Source organism: Macrotis lagotis, chromosome 1 (assembly GCF_037893015.1).
Source record: "Macrotis lagotis isolate mMagLag1 chromosome 1, bilby.v1.9.chrom.fasta, whole genome shotgun sequence".
Lineage (NCBI taxonomy): Eukaryota > Metazoa > Chordata > Mammalia > Peramelemorphia > Peramelidae > Macrotis > Macrotis lagotis.
Window position 1 is genome coordinate 853,979,095 of NC_133658.1, and position 24,657 is coordinate 854,003,751.

Consider the following 24,657-nt stretch of genomic DNA (forward strand, 5'->3'; position numbering starts at 1 on the left):
GACCATTCCCACCAGCTCCTTGACTGGTCAGGGGGCCTCTGTTTTTTGGGAGTAACAAAATGAGGACAAGAGATGAGCTTGTGAGGTAGCACCCCTTTATTGAAGCTTATGGATGTGCTGAACTTTTGGCCCCTACAGATTGACAACATAGATGCATTGGCAACAGCAGGCAACATGGGGTGGGCAGGAGAGCTCCTGAATACCCAAGCAGCATGGGCACAGTGTGGGGCTAGGCAGCAAAGGGTTCAATGGGAAATGCCCTGCCCTGGTCTCTGTTTCATCTTCAGAAAACTCAAGTCTGTCTAATATAAAATGACATAAGGAAGTGAGGATAAATGGTGGTAAGAGTTAAGCTAGCATTGACATAGACCACTAGGCCACAAGCCTAGTCTGAATGCAAAGGCCTGAACTGACCAAGACACCTGAAATCTTGAGCCAAAAGGGCTGAGCCTTATATCTGCCAGGCCTGGAAGCAAGCTGAGGCCTGGGGGAGGGTACTCACAGCTGTACTGCCCCAGGGTCAGCCACTCCTCCCCATGTCCACAGCAGTCTCGATCGGGTTCTAAGACTCCTTTCTGGGAATGTTAACGCTCAAAGAAAGGGGAGCTCTACTTTCTTCAGGGGGCAGTGGTGAAAGGAGGGAGAAGAGAGGGAAGAAACCCCTGTTTCCAGTTTGGGGGGCAAGGGAAGTTTCTTCAAGGTTCTTGGATCTCCAGTCTCAAGCATCCCCTCTGGCTCTGCCCCTAAGAGAAGTCATGCACTGTGAGGTCATAACATCCGTGAGGCTGTCATGATGAGGAACTCCTCAAAGCTGAGCCGGACACTGCCCTGCATGCTTGTGTCCTTCTCTCGAAAGGCCTCGGTCAGCAACTGCAGTTGGGTGCACACCTGGATGAAGCGATCCAGCTGCATGGCAGGATTGGCAGAACGCGGGTAGTACCGAGAGAACAGGAGCTGGGTGAACTGGGGGCTCAGGTTGTAGCCCATCTGAGATAGAGCTGGAAGGAAGGACAAACACCCAGACTGACCTAGAACCATCTTAGTTTATGCAAGAATGATGGTCGAGTATCCATGGAGACTAGCAAGGGTTCACACATTGTCAGGACACGATAGAACTGGAAGGGAGGCCCCAAAACTTATCCAATCAATCAAAACAGGCTTTCTGCCCTGCCAATACAGGATCAGAGACCTTTAGCTTGGAGGGACTGGAGAGATGGCTAAGTTTAACTGCCTCATTTCACAGAAGAGGCAAGAGGTACTCTGTGGCAGAGTCAGGACTCAAAGCCAGCTCTTCTAGCTCCAAGTTCAGCATTAGCTCCACTGAGTAAACTTTCACCCTCTACCCATAGGCTGCTTCCCCTTCCATCCTTTTGTTCCTGGCCTACCCACTTCCTCCAAACTCCCAGGACACCCGATGAGCATAGGCATAGACATAAAAAGCAGTGAGGACAATCTCTCACTTGAAATGGGGAAACTGAGGTTCAGACAGAGGAAGTGAGGTGCCTATCTGAATCGAGCAACCCTTCTCCCCAGCAAGATTGCAAGCTCCCTGTGTGAAGGGCCAGTAAACAGCAAGAGTGCAGAGGCAATAATTTACTGAGTGACCATGCCCAAGTTGCACCTTTGGGTCTCCACTTCCTCATCTGAAAAATGAAGGTCAGACAGCCTCGAGGGTCCCTTTCTGTTCTAAGTTCTGTGGTTCTTCTCTAACATCCCGCAAATCCCCTAGCATCCAGAGCTGGCCACAAGGGGGTCTGAACTGTCCTCAGACACAATCCTTACTCAATGAAAGGGGAAGTTGTGGGACCTTAGAAGTGGGTCCTGCAGGTCTGACCACTTCTGGGGTTCAGGAAGCAGTCTTTAAACCTTACTAGCCCCCTCCCCCACCTCAGTCCATGTGACACCAGACAATCACCTAATTGGTTATTCAAGGCCTTGCAGATGATGCTTCTTCATCCAATTAATCAGCTATTTAGGCCCCAACTTTTTTCCTGACCAATGGGTAGAGAGAGGAAACTCAAGACTGCTGATCAGGTTACTTATCGGGAACTGAAATCAATGACTCTAAGGGGGTAGAATCCTCAGGATTCTCTTAGCAGGTAACCAAGAGCTTGTTGTCCAATTCTTACCAAATTAATGCAGTAAATATCCCCAAGACCATTTCCTACTTTGCTGCATCAATTCTTTGGTGAGTCTGCAGCCTCTGCTCCTTATGATCCTGTCTTTGTGGGAGGGACTGGAGTGGGAGAACAGTGAAGGGCAATCTTCCTTCTTGATGGCACAGGGTCACATGAGACCTTGCCCCCACTTGGACTGGATCTGCTCCCAACTCCCTGAATCTTAGGTTAAACCATACAACAAAGGCCAGGGATCTGGATAGAATCTGTAGATCCTAACTTTCTGGTTTAGTTGCAGGGGAGCTGCTCCTAGTCTAGTCCTTGGCATCAAATGCTAGGCTTTCACCATGACTGTTATCGTGGCCAAGCTGGGAACGTAGCAGGTCTTGAAGGGTCATGGAGCATGAGACCTGGGGGAGAGGCAGAAGGACACATCATCCCTTTGACTCCTTGGGAAGCAAGGATGGGTACAGACTCTAAGGGCCAGCTCACCTTGCTGCAGTTCATTGTAGCTGATGGAGCCCGAGTGGTCCCGGTCATATTGCTGGAAGAGGTTCTTCCACTGTTGGATAAAGGTCCACAAGGCAGAGAAGCCAAAGAGATCGATTCGGCCTGTTTTGGTCTTATCAAACATGTCTGAAAGGGAGGGATTGGGATCAAGGAGGCTCTGATCACTGAAAACCAAGGACCAAGCACCTGATCTCCTAAGCTCTGACCACTTCTTCACTGCAGGGGAGACAAATCTCAACATGATAAAGGACACAGAAGGAGGCCTGAATTAGAATATGGTTCTAGGTTCTCTGGGCAGTTTCCTAGCTGGTTCTTCCAGTTTTCATGCCACTGTTTCTACCACTAACTCATTGGGGTTTCTAGAGTTGACAGAGCTTAACATGTCTGAATCTCTTTGGAGTCTAAACTTCTCTTGGAGGCAGCATCACAGAAGAAACAGAGCCTCAGAAAGGAGAAAACTTTCCCAGGTTCACCCTAGAATCTGGAATTCAACCTAAGGTCTCTTAACCGAATCCCTGAGTTCACTGCCTAGAACAAGGTGGCCCTATATCCTACCTAGGAGGCAGTGCTCCTCCTGGATCCAATACCAGATTGCCACCCACCAGATGAAGCGATTTCCAGTGAGTCAGTCACCTTTGGAGAACAGAACCACCAGATATGAGGGATTTCACTGGTTTGCCCTTCAGGGAGCAGAAAGTGTAAAGGCAGAATGGGGGGAAGGGTTGGGACTCACTTATCATCATCAGACAGGTTTCATCATTGAATGTGGACCAATTGGAGTTCACCAAAGCCTGCTTGAGCTCCTTCACAGAGATGTAGCCACTGTGATCTGAATCCACTGTCTGGAACCAGGAGTATGCCTCGGGGTCTACACCAGGAGGAATGTTGCCTAGGAGAGCAAGCAGATTGTAGAACCTGGGTCAGGTCTCTGATTCCAATTCCCAAGGTCAGGCATATGGGGATAACATATCTCTCTCCCTGCTTTCTAAGAGAAAGACCAATGCCAAGCAAGTATAAGCTCCTTGAGAGTAGGGATTGTATCTTTTTTTTAAGCAAGATTTTCTTTATTTTGAATTTTACAACCCCCCCCCCAATTTTGCTTTCCCCCTCCCACCCCCCAGAAGGCAGTCTGTTAGTCTTTGTATTGTTTCCATGGTATGCATTCATCTTAGTTGAATGTGATGAGAGAGAAATCATATCCTTAAGGAAGAAACAAAGTATAAGAGATAGCAAAATTATGTAAGATAATGGCTTTTTAAAATTAGAGGGAATAGTCTTTGGTCTTTGTTCAAACTCCACAATTCTTTCTCTGGATACAGATATATTCTACATCACAGATACCCCAAAATTGTGCCTGATTGTTACACTGATGGAATGAGCAAGTCCAGGGGATTTTATCATTTTTGTATCTTTAGCACTAAATACAAGGCACTGGCTTCATAAATGTGTGCTAGTTGCCCGAGACAGAAAATATATCACCAGCTGTGGAATGGGGAGGGCTGACCTTTTGGGAAGGCCACCAAACTTCTTGAAATTTGAGTGGTCTCTAATAAAGGAGTGAGGAGGGTTCTGGAAGAGGGCTCACAACTTGAAGAGAAGTGGGTAAAAATATAAGGAAAGTCTGTCTTCTATTAGAGAGAAGTTGGGTTTATAGTTTGTAGACTGAGTTAATAAAATTCTAACAGGTCTATATTACATAACAATATGTAAAAATTAAAAGGTCAATGATGCCGTTTATTTTGAACTTTTAATTCACTATGGATCAGTCTCTGTGTAGCAAGTATCATTCAAAGAACAATGATTCCATTGGAGCAGATATAGATAAGCCCCCAAAACCTCTTAGGTCTACTAGAAAGTTTCATTAGTTGCTGTGGCTGAAAAACATCTGTATTCATGAACTACCTTCAGGGGAAGGGTTTCTGGGCTTTCAGCTAGGCTGGTCTTCAAAGGATATATTCCATCCTTAGGCCCACACCTGGGGCATTCCAGAGTGGTCAGCTCTGTCAAAGTTTACACTCTACAGGTTCTAAGAGGCCAAGGTTACCTCTTTACCCTGATGAAATGCTGAAGAATGTCACTTGGGGATAGGGAAGGGAAGATCCAAATTATTAAAAATTAGGAAATGGGGGAAGAGATGGCATATTGAGGGAAAGGAGGTTGTCCAGCTGTGCTCAACTGAGGAAACATCAGGTTTCTACAGATAGGGAGTTCTAGGAGATTCAAGAAAAATTCAGCTAATGCCTTAGTATGGCAACTATGGGGGATGGCAGGAGAGGGAAAACTGGATGGGTGGAAAGGGGCAAAGTGAACAAGAAACGGAGGCAAGAGAACTGCTTTCTGTGTATGGCCTACAGAAGCTATCTGAGACTACTCCTGAAGAATCATAGATTATTCAAATAGCAGGGATGGCAAGATTCTTAGAATACTATCAAATGAAAACAACTGCAGGACACCAAAGGTCAGAGCAGGAAGGAGTTTTGTAATATACAATGTCAGATCTGAAGGAAACCTTAGAGATTAACTATATGATACTGAACACTCATTTTACAGAGAAAGAAACTGAGGCCAAATGTCCAGGTAGGACCATGCTGGGAATGAGTGACTAGGATGACTCTATTGGAGGCTTTGTCTAGGTTTAGAGTGAAAAGAAAAGAGGAAAAATAAAATCCAGTCTGATACTAGATGTGTTAAGAGCAAACAGATGGAAGCTTCAGAGCTTCAACAAGTTAAAGCTGCTGGCTCAGCAAGCCCAGAACTGCTGGGAGCCTGAGCCACTCTCCTGAGAATAGCCTGTGAGCATAGATTTTTTTTTTTTGCTTTTACAGCAATACCATTCCTGGGGAGCCCTTCAAGAAAGTGCCTGAATAAACCTCAAACTGCCAAGCTTGTAGATTGGTGTCCATGGCTCAGGCAGGCCATGGCAGTGCTGATGCAAGCTAGTAGAGAGGAAAGCCTACTTTAGATGGATGGGCCTCATTTCTCCCTCAGTCTCACAATCCAAGGCTTCTCTTCTTTTACAGTGTCTTCAATCTTTGTCCTATCCTCCTTTTCTCCTCCCTCTCTCTCAGCTCTGTAGGTTGTCTTCTGTCTTCTCCTCCCTCACTGTTCCTTTGTTGCTAGTTCTCTCTTTGGCCTTTAAAGTTCTCCAAATTATCCCAGTAAAGTGAGAGGCTAGTCCTGCTCTTTTATTATCCTGTGTTTTCAATCTTGCCTTTGGTCCCCTGAACTAGGCCCAGGAAACTAGGTAGGACTGATTCTTCCCAGAGTAAGGATATAAAACAGTAACCATTAAACTATTTGGTATTAGTTAAAAAATAGATCAGTGAAACATACTAGGCAAGCAAGATTTATAAAGAAATAAACATAAAGAGAGCAGCCTAATGCTCAATAAATCAAGAGGGGAGGACTCTATATGACAAGAACTGCTGTGATAGCTGGAAGCAGGCTGGCAGAAAACCCCATCAGATCAGCACCTTACCTTATAGGCTATAATAAACTCCAAATGGGTAAATGACCTATCCATAAAAGACCATATAATAAAAAAAAAAATAGGGGAGACTAGAAGGGAGTATCTTTCACAATTTGGTTTGGGGAGGAATTCAGAATGAAACACAAGAGAAAGGAGATCATAAAAGGCAAAACAGAAAAGTTCAATTCTATATTATTAAAAAGTTTTGGCACAAAATCAATGCAACCAAAATGATTAGGTAAAAAATCCTGGCCCTATATATTTCTGATAAAAGTTTGATACCTAAGTTATATAATTTATATACAGAACTGATACAAATATACAACACTAAGAGCCTATATATATATATATTTTAACGTGGTCAATATAATATATGAGGTCAAAGAATTTTTTTTCTCTGAGCTGAAGAATTTCCAATTACAGGGCTCCTGCCCCTCTCTGGCCCCCTTTCCCTAAGAAAGGAAGATTAATGTTAATACAAGGATCGTGAATGCTGCCCTGTTAAGCCTCTTGGGTATCTGAAAGCGAGTACACACAGAAGAATTTTTTGACTTGTTAATTTGCTGCTATTCCCCAAGTTGGGTAATTCCATGGGTTCAGAAGCTGCTGGTGTACTATGGTAGATAGTGCTTCATTATGACAACATGAAACTCATAGCATTCCTTATATCTGTAGTGTCAACGTTAAATAGAGGCCACCAATCTTTACCTTATAAAGATTCCTGCAGGCTGCATGTTGACTTAAGTTTTAAAATGTGATATTATCTGTTAAATATTTCCCAATTCCATTTTCATCCGGTTTGGGCAATCCTCCAGACTGAGGTCCCCAGTGACACCTCTGTCTCACATCATTCATAATGCCTAAATACCACTATCCCTCTGGTCATTGCTAGAATCATTAATATTTCATCCACACACTGATCAAGGCAACTGGTTTGTTGTTAGCCAGGCAGAGGAATCAAACATCTTCCTCTGCTAGCTTAACTCTGCTACCTGGGGGCTGAAAGTTAGTTCTGATGACTGCATAGATCAGACTGTCCACCCACAGTTGCACACCCTTCCTGAGTCAATCAACAGTGAATGGAAAGATTAAAAGGTTGGTTTGAGACCAGAAAAGTTTGCCTCCACAACCTGGACTTCCTGGCTGAGTGGTCATCTTTGAGATGAGCCCCATGCGACTCTGCAGAGGCTGTGGACACAGACAGTCTTATAGAAGGATGCTCATCGAATCGAGATGAGATTTCTTGATGGTTTTCTGTAAAAGCAGGTAGTCATGTGAATGGTGATGGAAACATGTTTTATCTAGGAGCACTGAAGAAACGCTTTTTCAAACCAGCAGCTTCAAGTACATCAGAAAGCCTATCATCAATCAAGCACAAAAATTCAAGGTCAATATTCTACAGGGGCAAACTGGAAACAATGCTGGGATCTGGTTTCAAAGTTAGGGGCCCTTCTTTAAAATATCCTTTTCACTGCTGAATCCAATGTGGTCAGGTTAGGAACAAAGTAAGGAACTGGTAAGTCCACAAACAAGTTTCCAAAAGAAGAATATTTAAAATGCTCCAAATCACTAACGATGTGCAAAATGCAATTTCTCAATTTCATCGACAAAGATGAAAAGAAGAGGAAAGAGCCCATGTTAAAGGGATTTTGAGAAAAAGGTCGATGAACAATGTTGGAATAGTAGAGCTGTGGGTGAACTGAGTCAACTGTCCTAGAACACAATTTGGAATTAAGTGAGTAATGTGACTAAACTATTTACATCCTTGTGCCTGAAAAAAAGGTATCCAATCAAAAGAAAAGTACACCAGACATACAAAAAAATTGTAGAAGCACAAAAAAACTGGAAATAAAGTACATCCTTATTAATTGGAAAAAGGCTGAATAGAGCATGATATAAGGATTTCATGATATATGATTGCATATTAAGAAATGATAAGTATAAGGAATTCAGAGAAACACAGAAGATATATATGAACTGATGCAGAGCAAAGAAAGCAGGACTGAGAGAACAATAAAAAAGGATAATAAGCAATACATCCAAACTGAGACTAATATGGCTCTAAGGCTGTGAACTTTGGTGACTAGGATAAAGTAGGAACCTCAACAGAAAAAAGGAAATCTGGAGGAGGGCAGTTTTTAGAGGAAGATAATAATTAATTCTATTTTGGATATGTTGATCTTGAGATCCTGATGGACATTGGGGAAGATGGCCAACAGGCAGTTGATGATGTGGGATTAGAGTTTAGGAGAGAAAGAATAAGACTAGACAAAGGAATACAGAAATCATTTATCTGCACTGAGACCTGACTAACACTCACTCCCATCTCCTGACATGAAGATGAAACCACCTTGAGAGAAAACAGGGACTAGGACAGGAAGGGCCTAGGGAGACACACTCACATTGAGAAGGGAAGCTATGGATGATCAGGCAAGTAGGAGAACCAAAGGGAATAGATGTCACAGAAGCGAAGGCAGGTGAGCAGTTAAGCAAAGGAGAGAGGAGATGGGAGTGGGGGAAAGTTAACAATGTCAAAAACTGTGGAAAGTTCAAGTAGGGTGAGACTTCAGTGCAGGTTTTAGCCCTTATGAAATGCTTGAGAGTAGCAGAGCAGTGGGAGTGGGAGACAGATTAATGAACAAGTATTTATTAAGCACCTACTAGGTGTTGGGTATGAACAAGAGAAACCAATGAACATATACACCTTTTCTCAGGAAGCTGAATGCACAAGGAGAACTGCAGGGCAGTTTGAGGGGATTCTGGTTTATTAGAATAGGGGAGATGTGGGCACATGGGTAAGACCTGAAAACAGTAAGGAGAAAGCCAATGTAGCAAATTAGACTGAAGGTGGGAGGAAGGAGCGAGTGATAAAAGGCTATTTCTGTGTCAGAGATGGAACAAAGGAGGAGAGAATGGAGAACATAAAGTTCTGAGGAAAAGAAGGAAAAATCTGGGAAAACAACCACACTGGGGAGTATAATAGTCAGGGAAAACACAAAGATTGCCTGGCAGCAGTGAGGGCTTAGGTAGACCAGGTCCCTCCATGGACGGTGCTTAGAGCACAGTTGAGCCAATTTCTTCAGGGGCATTCTACAGCAGGAGCAGAAGCAGAGGGGTGGTAGGGGTGGTATGCAACATGCAAATGAAAACCTAAGATTTATTTCTCAATTTCATCGACAAAGATGGAAAAAAAAAGGAAAGAACCCATGTTAAAGGGACTCTGAGAAAAAGGTAGACGAACAATGCTGGAATAGTAGAGCTGGGGAATGGTAAGGGATGAGCAGCATCAGGATAAAGGGAGCAGGGATTCAGGCAGAAGAGGGTAGATGTGAACTAACTTAAATAATCAAGACTGTGAAGTAAAGAAAAGGAAGGCAAAGCAGAGGTAATGAACTGAAAGTCACAGTTCATTCAGAAGAGTGAGGCAGAGGTAGAGATAGACAGAGAGGAAGCTTTCCCCTTCTACTCACCTGCTGATGGGCCTGGTCCATAAGGTCCTGGCTGAGGGGTATTATAAGGATTTGTAGCAGGCTGGCCGTAAGGACCTCCTGGGGCAGAGCCTCCATAGGGTCCTCCAGGAGTTGATGAGGGGAGCCCCCCAGGGCCGGGATGTCCATAGGCCCCACCACCAGATGGTGCTCTGTAGGGCCCTCCAGGAGCTGGGCCTCCATAACCCCCACCAGGGGGTAGCCCCCCTCCATACTGGGGATGTCCTGCGTAATAACTGCCTGGTGGGGCTCCTGGGGCCTGTCCAGCAGCTCCTGGGTAGCCCTGTGGAAAGGAAGAAAGATATCAAGAGTAAGAGCAGTGACACAAATTTGGGAAGAAGCCCCCTTACACTTGTTCAAGGAACTTCCCAGCAACTCTTGGGCTTTAGAGAAGGCAAGACAAGAAGTGGAGCAGAGGTGTGACTGAAGGCTGTGACAAATAAGCTGAAGTCAGGGTTTTCTAGTTTGCTCCCTGGAGCTCAGTGATCAGATAAACCCAGAGGAGGCAGCAATCCCTGTTGTCACTTACTGAATCAGAGGTCAATGAGAAAATAAATAGTCAGGGTGCCACATTTTAGGAAGGGCACTGTCAAGCTACAGAATACTCAAGAGCAGGGCACCAGAAAGATAAAAAGACTAGAGAATATGAAACAGAAGATTCTATTAAAGAAACTGGTGATATTCAGCTTGGGAAAGAGAAGATTCAATAACTGCCATATAGACATGGACATGATCTGTTCGTGGCTCCAAGAACAGAACAAAAGCAATGTGTAGGAGTTATCAAAAGGCTGATTTAGGTTGGATGTAAGGAAAACTTTTTAAGAATTAAGATGATCCCAAAGTAAAGTAAGAGACTACTTCCAAATTATCAGTTTTTAACCTAGGTCCATGAACCTGGTTTTTAAAAAATGCTTTTTATAACTATTTGAATAATTGAATTTTTTTTTTTTTAGGTTTTTGCAAGGCAAATGGGGTTAAGTGGCTTGCCCAAGGCCACACAGCTAGGTAATTATTAAGTGTTGGAGACCGGATTTGAACCCAGCTACTCCTGACTCCAGGGCCGGTGCTTTAGCCACTGAGCCACCTAGCCGCCCCCTCAATAATTGAATTTCTTTGTAATCCTACAAATTTCATTTTATGCATTCAAAAACATTCTTTGTAGAAGGGGTCCACAGGCTTCGCCAAGAAGGCCCCAAGGCAGGACTTTCTCCATCACTTGGCGTTTTTGAGGGAAGGCTGGATGTCCCCTTTGGTAGAGAGGATTCTTGTTAGGAACAGATTGGAATAGGTGGCCTCTGAAATCCCTTCCAATATTGAGATTCTAGGATTCTGTTTTTTTGAAGACTCATTCAGTATGGTACCATGAAAAAAATACTGCCCAACAAAGGGGAGGCTTGTGTTCTGACTGCACCAAATTCTGTTTGTAAATGAACTGAAGGCCTTCAGGGCACTTTCCTCACAACAATCTTATGAAAGGAATATGCTATTTTTCCTCATTTTATAAAGAATTAAACTGAGGTTCGGGAGGTTGCATGACTAGCCCATGACCACAGGGTCAGAGTTTGTGTTCAAACTCAGGTCTCCTTTAGTGCCTGGTTAGGGCACTAGATCTTCCTGGAAGCTATTCCTGACTCCACCAAATGAAAGTCATCTGTCTCTCTCTCTCTTCAAGTTTCTCCTGTCTCTTTCCCCAAGTCTCAGAGTTCTCCTTTATATTTATTTCACTTCTTATATCATTGTTATTTGTATGCATACTTTCCCTTTAGATTATAAAGTCACTGAGAAATGGGCCTGCCCAGGGCAAGTTGCTTGAATGGATCTCCCCGCCCCAGGATGTCAAAGCTGGTAAAAGTTGGAGCAGATACACACCCATCTCCTGCTTTCTGGAGGTTGGGTCCAATGTACAGCCCAGGAAGTATTCAAAAAAGTCAAGGAATAAAGGTCATGAGAATAGTCAGGGACAAGTGCCAGCTCTCTGAAATTGGTGCTTACATCCTTAAGTTTAGTTAAATTCCATACTCTGGGTAAAACAGCTTAAACCCTTACTTTGTTGTATCTAAAACACACAAATACTAAAATAGGCTCTGGAGCAGGACATGATTTCTCCTCTCTTTATTCAAATCTCCTTAAGAGCAGAATTTGTCTCAGAATAACCACTGACACTGACAAATGGTTGTTGAATTGAGTAAAATCTCTCATAGCACTTGGAATGTACTTTTGCACTTAGCACATTAATTCATTTATTAAGTACCTTTTGCATGTAGAACTGAGGAAGAGACAAATTTTACATAAGAAGGGAACAGGACAGAATAAGAAAGCCTTTCAATTTCAAATCAGATGATAACTGGGTTAAAACCTGGTTCTAGGAACATCAATCAGCATCTCTGAGACTCAATTAATTTTTTCTGTAAAAACAGGCATAATACTCCCTCAAGGAGGCAGTATGACATTTGTGCATAGAGAACTGCCCCTAAGAGCCAGGAGCCCCCTGTGACTGGAGTTGGGACCACTTGAATTTGACTGCTATCTCAGACTCATCGCTGCATTCACCCTAGTTGGTCACTTAACCTGTCTCAACATTAGTTTCCTCATCTGTAAAAATGGGGACAACAACCCCCTATGCCAGGGTGTTTGGGAGAATCAAAGAAGAATATATATGAAGTGCTCTGAAAAGCTTAAAGCCTATGTTAATGTCAACGACCACTGTTCTGAAGAACAATTAAATGAGTGAGGGAAAAGGCAAAGCTCCCTAAATCACCAGTTATGAATCCAGAAATCAACAATTGCCAACTTATTAGTGACCTGGAGACCTCCTTTGGTGAGGCAGGGGCCCAGAAATTTCTTTATTCCACCCTAGACAGATAAGGACACCAGGGTTAAATTCCATATTGAACAAGTCACTTTATATCCTCAAAACTGTTTTCTTAAAACTTTTAGGCCTTAATTCATTATAGAAATGGGGGTCACTACTTTGAGGTACAGTGGTATAAGGCAGAACAGCATAGCAAAGTGAGCTGAAGGGTTACCTTGGGCTGAGTTACAGATTCTCTGTATCCTAAAATGAAGAGTTCCGGACTAGAGGACCTTCATGACCCTCTGATCTTTTCCCACTCCAACATGGGATCCCCATACCATTTACCTCCCTCTACCTCTAAGTCAGAAGGGATTCTCCTACTACTGGAGTTTCTACATCTGCACATAGTGCCAAGTCAGTGGAAAGTTACCAGAAGTTGCAGTAAAAGGCTTAAATTCTCCAGAGTCTCACTGTTCTGCCTGGGAGGGAGGGCTAGGGAGGGTAGGAACAAGACTTAGTGAGGTGTGAAACAACATTTGAGTGTGGCTGCCCAGGAGATTTGGAGAAAAAGGATAGGGAGGTCGGGGGTGGGGAGAAGCAGGGAAAAAAGAATTTCTTCTGTCCCCTGGGTTGTATCACATCACTACTCACTGATCTTCTTAGATAATTCAGCTTGCAGAAAATCCTTTCAGCATGGTTACCCACAATGAACAGTTACACTATATAACTGAGGTCTTAAGTAATTTACAGTAATTCAATTAAATAATTACTCATAAAGTGACCTTACCAACTCAATCATGGTTTCCAAGCAGAATACTTTGCCCTATGGAGATTGGACTATGGTCAGAGACCACAAGCAACAGATATACCCAGGCACTGATACACAATAGACACTGATAAATAATTAAATCCTAAATTAATTATAATCCAGTGCCATAGTGAGGGTATAGACAATAAATGCTTTGAGTTCTGAGGGTAATTTAGGGAATTTCCATAAAAATTCTCATACTTCTCCCACCCACCCTTGACCTTTACACCTTGTAAGGCAGGCAGGGTAAATACTTCTACTGCTTCTTTTACAGAAAGAAGAAATGGAGTTCCAAGAGAGCAGTGGCATGCCCCATGTTACAAGGAAAGGGTTGGCAAATATTCATTGTGATACCTGTTTTACAGATGAGTAAACTGATACTCAGAGAGGTGAAGAGCCTTACCTCTGGTAACACAGCTAGCTCTGGCCTTCTGACTCCATATCCAGGGCTAAGCCTACTATATCTTGCTGCCTTTCAAATATTAGGGATTATGGAATAGGGAAGATTTGAAATGGGCCAAGAATGGTGGACATGGGCAGATGGAGAAGAAGGGGAGGAAAAGTGTTAATTCCAATCCATCAAAATCAAACATGTTTCATTTAAGACAGTCTAAGCATTTAGGTTTTGCTGTGATGGAATATAAGAGTAAATAGAGAAAGAAGCATCCTCTGGCCAATTTGTTCTGGACCAAATCCCATTCATTCCCTTCTGCACTTAATCATCGCTATAATGATTTTGCCACTCCTGAATAACAAAGTTCACAGTTCTACAGCACTTCAGGGTTTACAAAATGTATTCCTCACAACTACCATGTGAAGCAAATATCACTGTCATTTTTACAGGTGATGAAACTGAGGCTCAGAGATGTGCGTATGTGATCTGTCTGAAGCACAAGCCTCAACTTCAACACTCCTGATACTCCAAGTGGTACTTTCCATTCCATCTCACATGAAAAACACTTTCTGCTTGTTCACTAGGTCCCAGAAGCCTAACCTATGGTTGAAGGATAGAAATGGCCAAGAGCCCTTGTGTCCTAACTCCAGCTTAAAAGAAGCAGAGGTCTCTCCCGCTCAGCACTTCCCTGCTGTGTTTATTCCTTGCTTAGTCAGGTGTACTACATGGTTTTGAAGATCTTCTCCAACCTTGGCCATAGAGAGACTCAATAGAAGGTGAATTAAGTTTTAACTTAACCTTTGTTTGTCATTTTTGTCTTTTCCTGGGACCACCCTTACATCTGTGTCCTGTGCCTACACCTCTATAATGACTGGTCCTAAAGCCTGGGATGGCTCACTCTGCTTCAGGTCTCTCTCCAGATTCAGCTGCTTTTCCTTCTCAGGTTACCTTCTGTCTATTTTGTGATTGTCTTGGATTGACCAATTTCCAGAAATGCCCCTACCCCGTGAAAAAGAAGTCACTTGAAGGCAGAACTTATTCTTGTTTTTACTCATGATTTAGGACATAGCATATTTAACGTTTGTCACACACACCAGTCACTTACCATTTGTTAAATGAAAAGAATAGAAGAATCTCCTTAAATTTCTCAGAATTCTGGGAAATTCAACAAACCTTTTCTAAGTTATTATCTTAAGACCCATGATACATGCTGAGGATATTGGAATGTCCCTGTAATGTGCGTGCGTGCATGAGCCCCCCCCCCCCCCCCAGCACAGAGTATAAGGAAGCTGGGTCTGGAGGTATTGGACAGGAACCCGCTGTGTGACCTTAGTCAAGTCATTTCACCTCCTATGTGCCTCAGTTTTCTTAAGTAAAAATGGGGATCTAACAGCATCTACCTCACAGAATTGTCATAAGGCTCCAAGGAGATCATAAATGTAAAGTGCTTTGCAAACTTTAAAGCCCTAAATAAAAGCTAACTATCATGAGGAAAATAAAGACAAGAGAAAATGTAACTAATTGGGGGAATCAGGCAAAGATTCATGGAAGAGATGGCAGTAGAAATGAGCCTTAATGCCAAAAGGGAGGAGTTCAATCATCTAGTAATGGTAGGAGAATAAGGTCAAGGAATAGCTATTAGTTCAACCCTTGCTAGGGTTGTCAGAAGTGGGAAATAGCTTCAAACAATGACAGAAGGAAATGGAGCCTTTGAGCAAAGGGAGCTGTATTTAATTCTGAAGGTAAATAACTAGAGAATGATATAGTAAAAAGGAAGGTTGTCTTGATATTGGCAGTTGTGTGAAGAATGGATTGGATAAAGACTGGAAACAAGAGACTAAACAGTCATGAGGGTCTGAACAAGGGCAGCAGATGTGACTGGCAAGACAATAGACGTGAGAGGTGTGGAGGCCTAATTAATGTGACCTGATAACTATCAGCTATGAGGACTATGAGGAAGAGCTAGAATCTGGGAAGGTTTGAAGGGCTAGATGCTAATGCATTCTGTCTCCAGGTAAGCACTAAATTACACAAGTTCCTTTATCTGTTTCTTGAGTTGACATCCTGTTTTCACTAGATTTAAGTTTCTTTGTTCTTAAGTTTCTTTCTTTCCTCTTTGTATCATACAAAGATTAAATAGGAAAAGGGACAATGACAAGTCTGGTTAGAGGATAAAATGATGGGTTCGAGGGCCATGTGACAGAGAAGTTCAGTTTCACTACTTGATAGCTCTGTGACTGAAGTTGCTTTCTTCTTTAAGGGTCTCAGTTCCTTTGTCAATTAACTTAGGGGTCTGGAGGAAATTTGGAGTTCTTAACTTTTTTTGTGTCATGGACTTCACTGGCAGACTAACAAGCCCAAGGACTTCTCAAAATAATATTTTTAAATGCAAAAAATAAAAACACAGGATTATGATGGATAAATAAGAATCCAATTATGGGGAAATAAAGATCTAATTCTCTCCCCCATACAAGTGTTAGAACCACTGAAATCTGGACTAGATGATCTTTAAGGCCCCTTTTAGCAGCTAACTTTTATCTATCTGATGAATTCATTTAAATCTAGGAAGTTTAATTTTTACTTAAACCCTCTATGTCTTTGTCTCTTCAATATATAAAATAGGAAGTGACCATAAAATCTACTCACAAAGCTACTATAAAGATCAAGAGAAATTATAGGAGTAAAGATATTAATACTATTATTGTTATTTTATCATCATCATCGTTACGTACCTCAGAACGATAGTGAAAAATCACAATTCTAAATAGATGTGAATGCCTAACATTAATGGAAAGAGTCTTGCCTTGGCCTAATGGGTCATCAGAAGTTCTAGTCTTGGTTCTGCTAACTCGTTTGGATAAGACATTAAATAAAGGGACAGAGGAGGCCTAGATGATCTCGAAGGACTTAACATTATGTAGTTCTATGACTAGGGTTCAGGGGAGAAATACTGCTTCAGATTTGGGAAGGGACTTTAATTTTAACATCCAGGGTTAAAAGAAAGATCATTAAGTCTTTTTTAAGAGATGAGAAAACTGAGACTCAGGGAAGTGATGTGATTTGCCTATTACCCCATAAGCAATAAAGGTCAAAGGTAAGTTCATTTTAAGAACCTATCTCTCCACCTTGTGAGATCAGAGCTGGAAGGGAGGGGCCTTAGGAGAGAGACTATCAGAGGGGAAGGGTTTTAGAAGAGAATATCAGAGGGGAGGGCTTTATAGCAGGAATATGGGGGATTTATAACAGAATATCTGAGGGGGAGGGGGTTTTGTTTGTTTGTGTTCTTAGTTTTTGCAAGGCAAATGGGGTTAAGTAGCTTGCCCAAGGCCACACAGCCAGGTAATTATTAAGTGTCTGAGGGCGGATTTGAACCCAGGTCCTCCTGACTCGAAGGCCGGAGCTCTATCTAGCCGCCCCGGGGGAGGGTTTTATAATATCGGAGGGGGAGCGTGTTGTAACAGGAATGCCGGGGGAGGGGTCCTTGTTATGTAAAAGCTCAGAGAGGGTCTCGGGCCCCTCTCACGGACACGCGGGGAGGTCGAGGCAGGGGTCGCGGGCGGCCCGGGGGGCGGGGCAGGCTCCGCCTCCCTCCGGCACGAGATGTGACGTCGCCGCCGCCGCGCCGCCCCCGGCTTCCCGGGCTGTGCCCCTGCGCGGCGCAGGCCCCGGCGGACCCCCGGGCCCCGGGCCGCCCCTCCAGGCTGTTCCCCGCGCCCGGCGGCCGCCCCCGAGTCACTCACCTGGCCGTACGGGTAGCTGGACATGGCGTCAGTGACGTCCGGCCTTCAGGAGGGACTTCCGTTTCCGCGCGCAGCCGCGCATGCTCAGGAGAGGAAAGTAGGGAGGGGAGCTCGGCCGCGATTGGAGGGAATCGGCGGGCTTGGGCGGACGTGACGTCACAAGGCGAGGCCCGCGGGCCTCCCCGGCTAGCCCCGGGCCGGTTAGCTCCGGCTGGAACTGCCCTTTCCTCGGGCTCCGGTGCTCTTGCGTCTTCCGCTCCCAGCAGGCGCCTCGGCCGTCCCGTACGGGGCCTGGTTCCTCAGAGAGCCAGAGGCCTCGGCAGCCATGACAGAGCGGCCGATCCCCGATGACGTCACGGCCTGCGGGGAGGACGGGGGCGGGGTGATGGCTGGCTAGCAGCGCCCCCTGCAGGACGAGGGTTGCAGGTGCAAGGGAGCCGGGGAGTGATGCTCAAAGCTCAACGCATGAACTCCCGCATCCGTCCATTCATTCATTCGTTCATTGGTTCATTCATTCATTCACCTACAAAATAAATAAATCCGGTGACCGGCTCATTCCCTCATCGGTCTTCATCTCCTCCTGCCACTCCATGGTTCAGACCCTCCTCCTTTTTCTTCCCTTTGGTTGTTGAGTTGACCCCCATTTGAGGTCAGATTTGAACTCAGCTCCTTCTGCCTCCCCAGCCAGTACTCCATCCACTTAGCAAAGACACTGGCTTGTTTTGCCATTTCCTTCTCCAACTCATTTTACAGACAAGGAAACTGAGGCAAACAGTTAAATGACCTGCCAGGGTCACCCAGCTGGGAAGTGTCTTAGGTCAGATCTGACCTCTGAAAAATGAGTCTATTGACTCCAGACTTGAAGCTCGATCCCCGGCATTTGGCCTGCTGCGGGAGCCCCTAATTCACCTTCCAGCCTCAGGTCCCCACAGTCTCATTCTGGACCGCCGCAGTGACCTCACTCCCCGGTCCATCAGGCCAGCGGCTTCCCATGGACTCCAGGGTTCAGGGTAGACCTGCTTGTTTGCATTTAAAGCCCTGGGACACCTGCCCTGCCCTGCCTCCCCAGCCTTACCTGCTCTTCCTCACACAAGACTCTGGTTTCTACCACTGTACCTTTGTCCTGGCGGGATATCCCTTCACTTCTGCTTCTTAGAGTCCTGTGTTTGTTAGCTCAAGCATCATCTTCCACATGGAGCCCTTCTCTTATGCCCCCATTCTCATTGACATATATATATATGTATATATATATATATATATGTATTGAGAGAGGTAGAGAGGAGGGAGAGAAAGACAGATATTTCTCTTCCAGGATAGCTGGAAAGGTCTCTCCTCCTTAGAGGAGGTTACTTGGCAATGCCCAAGGGTCCTGAGGAGCAGTAGGGTGCATAATAAGTACCAGTTGTCTACCATCTTACTCAAAGGATTGAATTCCAAATAAGGAAACCGAGACCCCGAGGGTTCAAGTGACATAGGCCACTGCTTATTTAGCCAGTGGGAATGGGAAGAAAACAAATATGTATTAGCCGGGAGAGTCAGCTAAATGGTACAATGGATAAAGCACTAGACTTTCCTGAATTCAAATCTGACCTCAGACCTTTGCTAGCTATGTGACTCCAGGTAAGTCATTTAACCCCTGTTTGCCTCAGTTCCTCATCTGTAAAATAGGGACACATTGAGGAAGGAAATGGCAAATTGCTCCAGTATCTTCACCAAGAAAAATGTCACATAGAGTCAGACACAATAGAAAAACAAAAAAATGTGCTTTATAAATATCTCATTGGATTCTCACAATAACCCTGGGAGGCAGATGCCAGGATAATCCTTACTTTGAGAGTGAGGAAACTGAGACAGATATGTTTAGTGGCTTGCCCTGGTCTTATTCACTCCAGGTCTAGCTATCCACTGCTTTAACTCCTTGTCTAGATATTTAACAAAATAAAAATGCAGTATTAATGTTAATATGTGATTTTTAAAGTCATTCTATGCCTACCAGAGATCCTGACCTTTGGTTTAGTGACCCCTGTTTCTGAGTAACATGATTAGTCTAGACCAGCTCTGCTGACTTCACAAAAAAGGAAACTGAGTCTTGGAGAAAGGACTTGCCCCAGGTCACACAGCTAAGAAGTCACCAATCTGGACCACTGGACCGCCATCTGACCCTCTCTAGTACATGGTGAAGCTGTAGGAAAGAGGGGATGACTCTGAGGTATGGAGTCAGATTTCTGGGTAACCTCCCATCAAGGCTTGGGAGCTTCTAGTGAGGAGAGAGAGAATGGGCAATGACTGGCATAGGGAAGGAGAAAGTTCCCTGAGTCCTCCCTGAGCTGGACCCCAGCCTTGCTGCCATCCGTGGAGCTCTGGACCTGAAGATAGGCTGGACTGGGATCAGCTCCCTTCCTCCCATAGTTGAACCCTCAAGTTTTAAGTTTCTGAGACAAGAATAACTTCATTTTTTTTTGTCCTTCTATTCCATCTTTTAGCCCCATATCTGTTCTTTTATGTACTGATTAGTATATTGTATAAAATTAATAATTAATTGATATTTAGCAAATATATGGTATTTTAAGATTTGTAAAATACTTTGCAAATATTTTATCCTCACCATAATCCTGGGAGATAGGTGATATTCTTACTTTTCAGATGAGAAAACTGAGGCAGAGGTTAAATGACTTGCCCAGGGTCATGCAGCTAGTATCATACATGGACCTTTCTCCAGGTCCAGCAAGCTATCCCCTACTTGCCTATTAAAGGTCCCTTCCAACCTTAGAGATCTTCTAAATTATTTTACAGATGAGGAAACTGAGGAAGAGATTGACTTGACCAGGATCATGCAGCAGGGAGCTATGGAACCAGGAAATCTGAGACAGTGAAACTTTCTGACTCAGATTTGGTGTGTATAGCTAGATTCTCTTTACTGAGACTTTTGTGAACTGTTAGGACACAGGTTTGGCCCCTTCACCTCACAGATGTGGACATAGGCTTTGGTGCAAAGAGGGGCAGCTCTCCAGGCTGCTGATCACCACTTTCCCTTCTGCGCTTGCCATTTTCCTTCCCAGGGGTATGGTCCTCCGGCAGTGGGAAGACTTGTCTACCACATGTATGTAAATCATTCCTTGGGCACCTCTTCCCGAAGCTCCCATGACTCCAGCCAGATTGGACCTCTCCCTGGGCCTCCTAAACTAGCACTACTCACATCTCTCTCCACCTCCATCAGAGCTTGTATTCAAATTATTTATAGCAAACAATGAACATTCCTGAATTCCTTCCATCTCTTCTGTTGAATTCTTACCCAGATGTTGCCACTCCTCCAGGTAGCCTCTCCCCAGTCTCCTTTTTGAATACAGTCCTTTGTTCATCTGTGGAATCTAATCTCCAGGATGACAGGGAGGGACCCTGTTTTACCCCTTGGAGTCGAGCAGGCTTTTTAATGTCTATTGGATGGAATAGAAGAGTCAGGAATCCTGAATCATGGTCCCCTTTCTGAACCCGTTTCTTCCACTGGACAATTGAGCAGGAGATGGGGTTCAGTTTTTCTATTTTAACTTTCTGGGAGTTGGCAACTTCAGATACTAGGTCTCTTGCTCTAGTAGTCTTGGGGCAAGTTTCCTCCTTTATAGTCAATAGACATATTAATCTCTGAGGTAGTCACTCAAAATAGAGAACCAAGTGGCGGGCTACACCCAATTCTCTATAAAATGCAGGGTGTTGGAGCAGAGATTTCTCTCTGCTCCCTCCCAGCGGATGGTCCAAGTGGGCTCCCTGCTAGATGGGGTGGGGTAGGGAGGGACTGGAGCCATCTTTCAGGCAGAAGGTCAGAACCGAGGTCCCCACACAGCTGTTCAATGATTCTTGGAGCATGGAGGGCTCTTTGTTCTGCCTCGGTTGTTTATTTTTGATAGGGCTGAGGCAGGATGACCAAAGAATTTCTCACAGGAGGAGAAACAATCATATCCTTTCTGCAGAATCTTTCAACTGATGGGATGTGGGTGGCAGCTAAAGGGGAAGGCTTGAACAGATGCCTCCAAGGAATGCTTTACTGGCCTAATAAAAGTTCTAGAGTTGATGCCTAAAGAGTTAAAACATAACTTGGTAATACGTTCACCCTCTGGAAAATATTACTGGAGACAGACCAGTCCCACTACCTCCTTCTCCTAATAAAACTTTGACTCAGCTTCCGGTTCCAGGACCACTTACTGGGAAGGAATCCTCTTATCCACCAAGATATCAGGGAATTGATTCATTCTGTCCTGAACCAGATCAAGTCCAGAAGAATTTTAACTACTACTTGGAGGTTGTGGAAAGGAGGGCAGAGCAAAGAATCAAAAGAAAAAGGGACACCACAACTTGGCAGTTTTGCAACATTTCCCTTCCATTATGGGAGGGCATGGAAAGTAAATTTATAAACTTTTTTTTTCCTCCCCAGAATCCATTAATGAACAACGAAATCTCACAGACATGTAAGGAGACTACAGACAATAAATGAAAGTACAGTTATAAAGGAGTCTGGCTAGTTTTCAGTGACAGGGGATATTGTTGCTAGAGGATTTGAATTTTACAGAACCCCAGATTTAGTTTTCTTTTGCAACTGGCTGTCTTTTCTCCATTTTACAGAGCACCTGTGAATGTTCCAATTTTCTCACTTAAGATCTTACAACATGGACAAATAAGTATGAGCTCTTCATGTTTTGGAAGAGATGAAGAAAACCTCCCAAGGCAGACAAAACAATGTCCAATAGGTTGGTGAAGCTTCCAGAAATTATCTTTCTGGGGTTACCCAACTCCTGTGCCATATGCCCAAAACTAGAATAGCTGATGAGCAAGTCTGAGAGCCATTAAGCTGATTTTCCACTGACCACAGTACAAGAGGTTAAACTCAAATTTTCCCATAGTCCTGTGTGGCCCAAGATGATGTACCAAGTTCAAACACCAGTGAGATACTGTCCGAACAAAGTCTAATTTAGATTGTAGGATAATTATTGCAAACCACAAACGTCAAAGTGAAGAACCATCCTGCTATGAGAGATTCTTATTAGCCCTCTGAGAGAATGCATTGCCAGCTTCCAATGGATTGCCTAGCTTAATCTTCTATGCCAAATGTAGTCAAAGAGCTTTTTTCCCTCCCTTTCCCACCAGTGTGTTCCTCATAGTGGTATGTCTTCAGCTAATACCTCCCAGCCATGTTGGCAAATTACATATCTGACATTTGTCTCCTCTTTCTGTATCCAAGAACATGGTAATTGTTTTGATGCAAAGATTGCGTTTGTTTTTTTATTAGAGAACACTGGAATTCATGTAAACGAAGCATCCCTGGTGAGGATGAAACAAGAGCCAGCTGCATCTTTCCTCAGAGCTCCAATGGACATCCTATGCAACTGGGGAGGAACCCGATGGATCTCATGCCTTTCCTTATCAACACTGCTTCTGGCTACCAGATGGTCAGTTCTCACAGTTATTTCAGGATCATATAGAAAAGTGGAGTTTAAGAAATCTCATGGGAACAATTTACCAGCCTGTTTGTGAGCCCCAAGGAATTGAGATAAATATCTGAACTTACTGCCTCTGTGGTCCCTTTGAAGTTTATCCATCACTAATAAACCTTTCAGAAAGCCAGGGTTGAATCCAACCGAGTTACTTTCTTTGGAAACCCTTTTGGACACCAGTTATTTTTGCACAGGGCAATCAGCCCATTGGGCCAGAGGGATCAAGCATATGGAAAAATGAATGTGAATGAAGCTAGGACAGGAATGGTTCTACAATGCCTCTTTTTTGATCTGGTCATTGTACAAAGGCAGGCAGGCAGGAGGCATATCACAAAACCCCATCAGCCTCAGCTCATGAAAGATTTAGAAACAAAATAGGTAGCTTCCCCCACTGCCAAGGACCCCAAGACACATCCTGCAAGCTGATTTCCAGACTAGAGACTAAGGTAAAGGAATAGGCAGTGAGTTAGAATCCCAGCTGATGAAATTCGAAGTTTGGAAAAGGGGTTGTCAGAAGCATTTTTTGAAGACAAGGCTACAGATTATCACAAGCAGGAGGTTCCACTTCATTTCTCCCAAAGCAGTCCCTAGTTGTCTCTGCCAGGGACATATGCTTATCTTTCTCCCTTTTGCATAGACCTTCAATCATCAGTGAGTTACTGAACCAATGAGGAGGGATAACATGCCTGAAGGCACTGCCAAGTAGCTGAGTGTAAACTTGGGCATTCTCTAAGGTGCAGAGAAAGCTAAACCAGGCAGGATGTTGGTCACAGTCTACATATGGAGATGAACACCAAGACAAAACTGTTTTTAGGCAAGGGAATGAGGAGGGACCTCTATTAGTCAGAAGTGGCATTTCTGAACCCCCCCTTCCATTCTCTTGCCACTCAAAGGCACTCCAGGTCTCCCAAGAAACATCTCAAGGAGAAGAGAGTGAGAGGCTCAGAGATGTTGTCTTGATGGAGTAAGATATGAAAAAAAAATAAAAGAGAAGCTGCTTAAAAAAGGAAATTTGGAGTGAGGCACCATCTAGAGTAGCCTCATTATAAGACCATTTTTGACTTGAGCATATAGGACAAAGAATATTACCTTTCCTGAAACTGGAAGAGGCTGACAGAGAACAAAGAGGGACATGGGATTTAGAGAGGTAAGCTCCAATGGGGATTGGGGTGTGTGTGTGTGTGTGTGTGTGTGTGTGTTGGAGGAGGTGTTTTCTTTAAAAAATATCAACAACAATTTTAAAAAACATTCACAACCAGTCAGAAGGACCACACAGCTTTGGCTGTCCCAACAGAGTCCTTAATGGTGATGGCCGGTGCATCATCTCAACCAAATGGCCCCTTCATGCTTTTCACTGGTGGATATTGCTGCTCCATGGGCATTGCACTAAAGCAATCTGAAGGGTTACAGTGGCCAGTCTTTCCAGGCTGTCCTGTAGGGCCTGGAGGGCCAGGGATGCCAGGAATCCCTTGTTGACCCATGGGTCCTGTCGGGCCCAGCTTTCCATACCCCGGGGGTCCTTGAGGACCTAGAATGGGAAAATGAAGAGGCGATTAGGAAACTCATCCCTTCTTACCCACTACAAGTGGGCACCTGATTCTCTGGAGCAAAATTATGCTCAAGTGCAAAGAGGCCTGGACTTGTGATCAGAAGATGTGACTCAAACCCTGGCCCCGATGCTTCTTTGTATAAGGATGGGTCAATTCCTTCTCCCTGAGTGTCTGTTTCCCCATCTGTAAAATAAGGCTGATCTCACTTGCACTACCTCCTTCCCTGGGCTGTGAAGAGAGAACACTTGGAAGCCTGACCCTACAGAAGGGAAAAGTGTTTTTGTGATCCCCATCCCCCCCTTCC

General features: G+C 44.1%; 2 protein-coding genes across 6 annotated transcripts in view; both read right to left on the reverse strand.

Moving 5' to 3' along the window:
* Positions 1–78: 78 nt before the first annotated feature.
* Positions 79–17,420, reverse strand: PEF1 (penta-EF-hand domain containing 1). Its single transcript, XM_074217665.1, has 5 exons — positions 17,321–17,420; positions 9,567–9,867; positions 3,361–3,516; positions 2,610–2,753; positions 79–998 (listed from the first exon to the last, which is right to left on the reverse strand). Exons 1-5 carry the CDS (start codon positions 17,342–17,344, stop codon positions 769–771), a joined length of 855 nt encoding a protein of 284 aa, XP_074073766.1. The 5' UTR covers positions 17,345–17,420; the 3' UTR covers positions 79–768.
* Positions 17,421–21,671: 4,251 nt separating this feature from the next.
* COL16A1 (collagen type XVI alpha 1 chain) overlaps positions 21,672–24,657 on the reverse strand; it is a 78,296-nt gene continuing 75,310 nt past the window's right edge. For all 5 annotated transcript variants that reach the window (XM_074217660.1, XM_074217664.1, XM_074217663.1 and 2 more), the window contains one exon: positions 21,672–24,331. In XM_074217660.1, the coding sequence (XP_074073761.1) occupies positions 24,129–24,331 (203 nt within the window). In that variant the 3' untranslated portion in view covers positions 21,672–24,128. The remainder of the gene's footprint in view (positions 24,332–24,657) is intronic.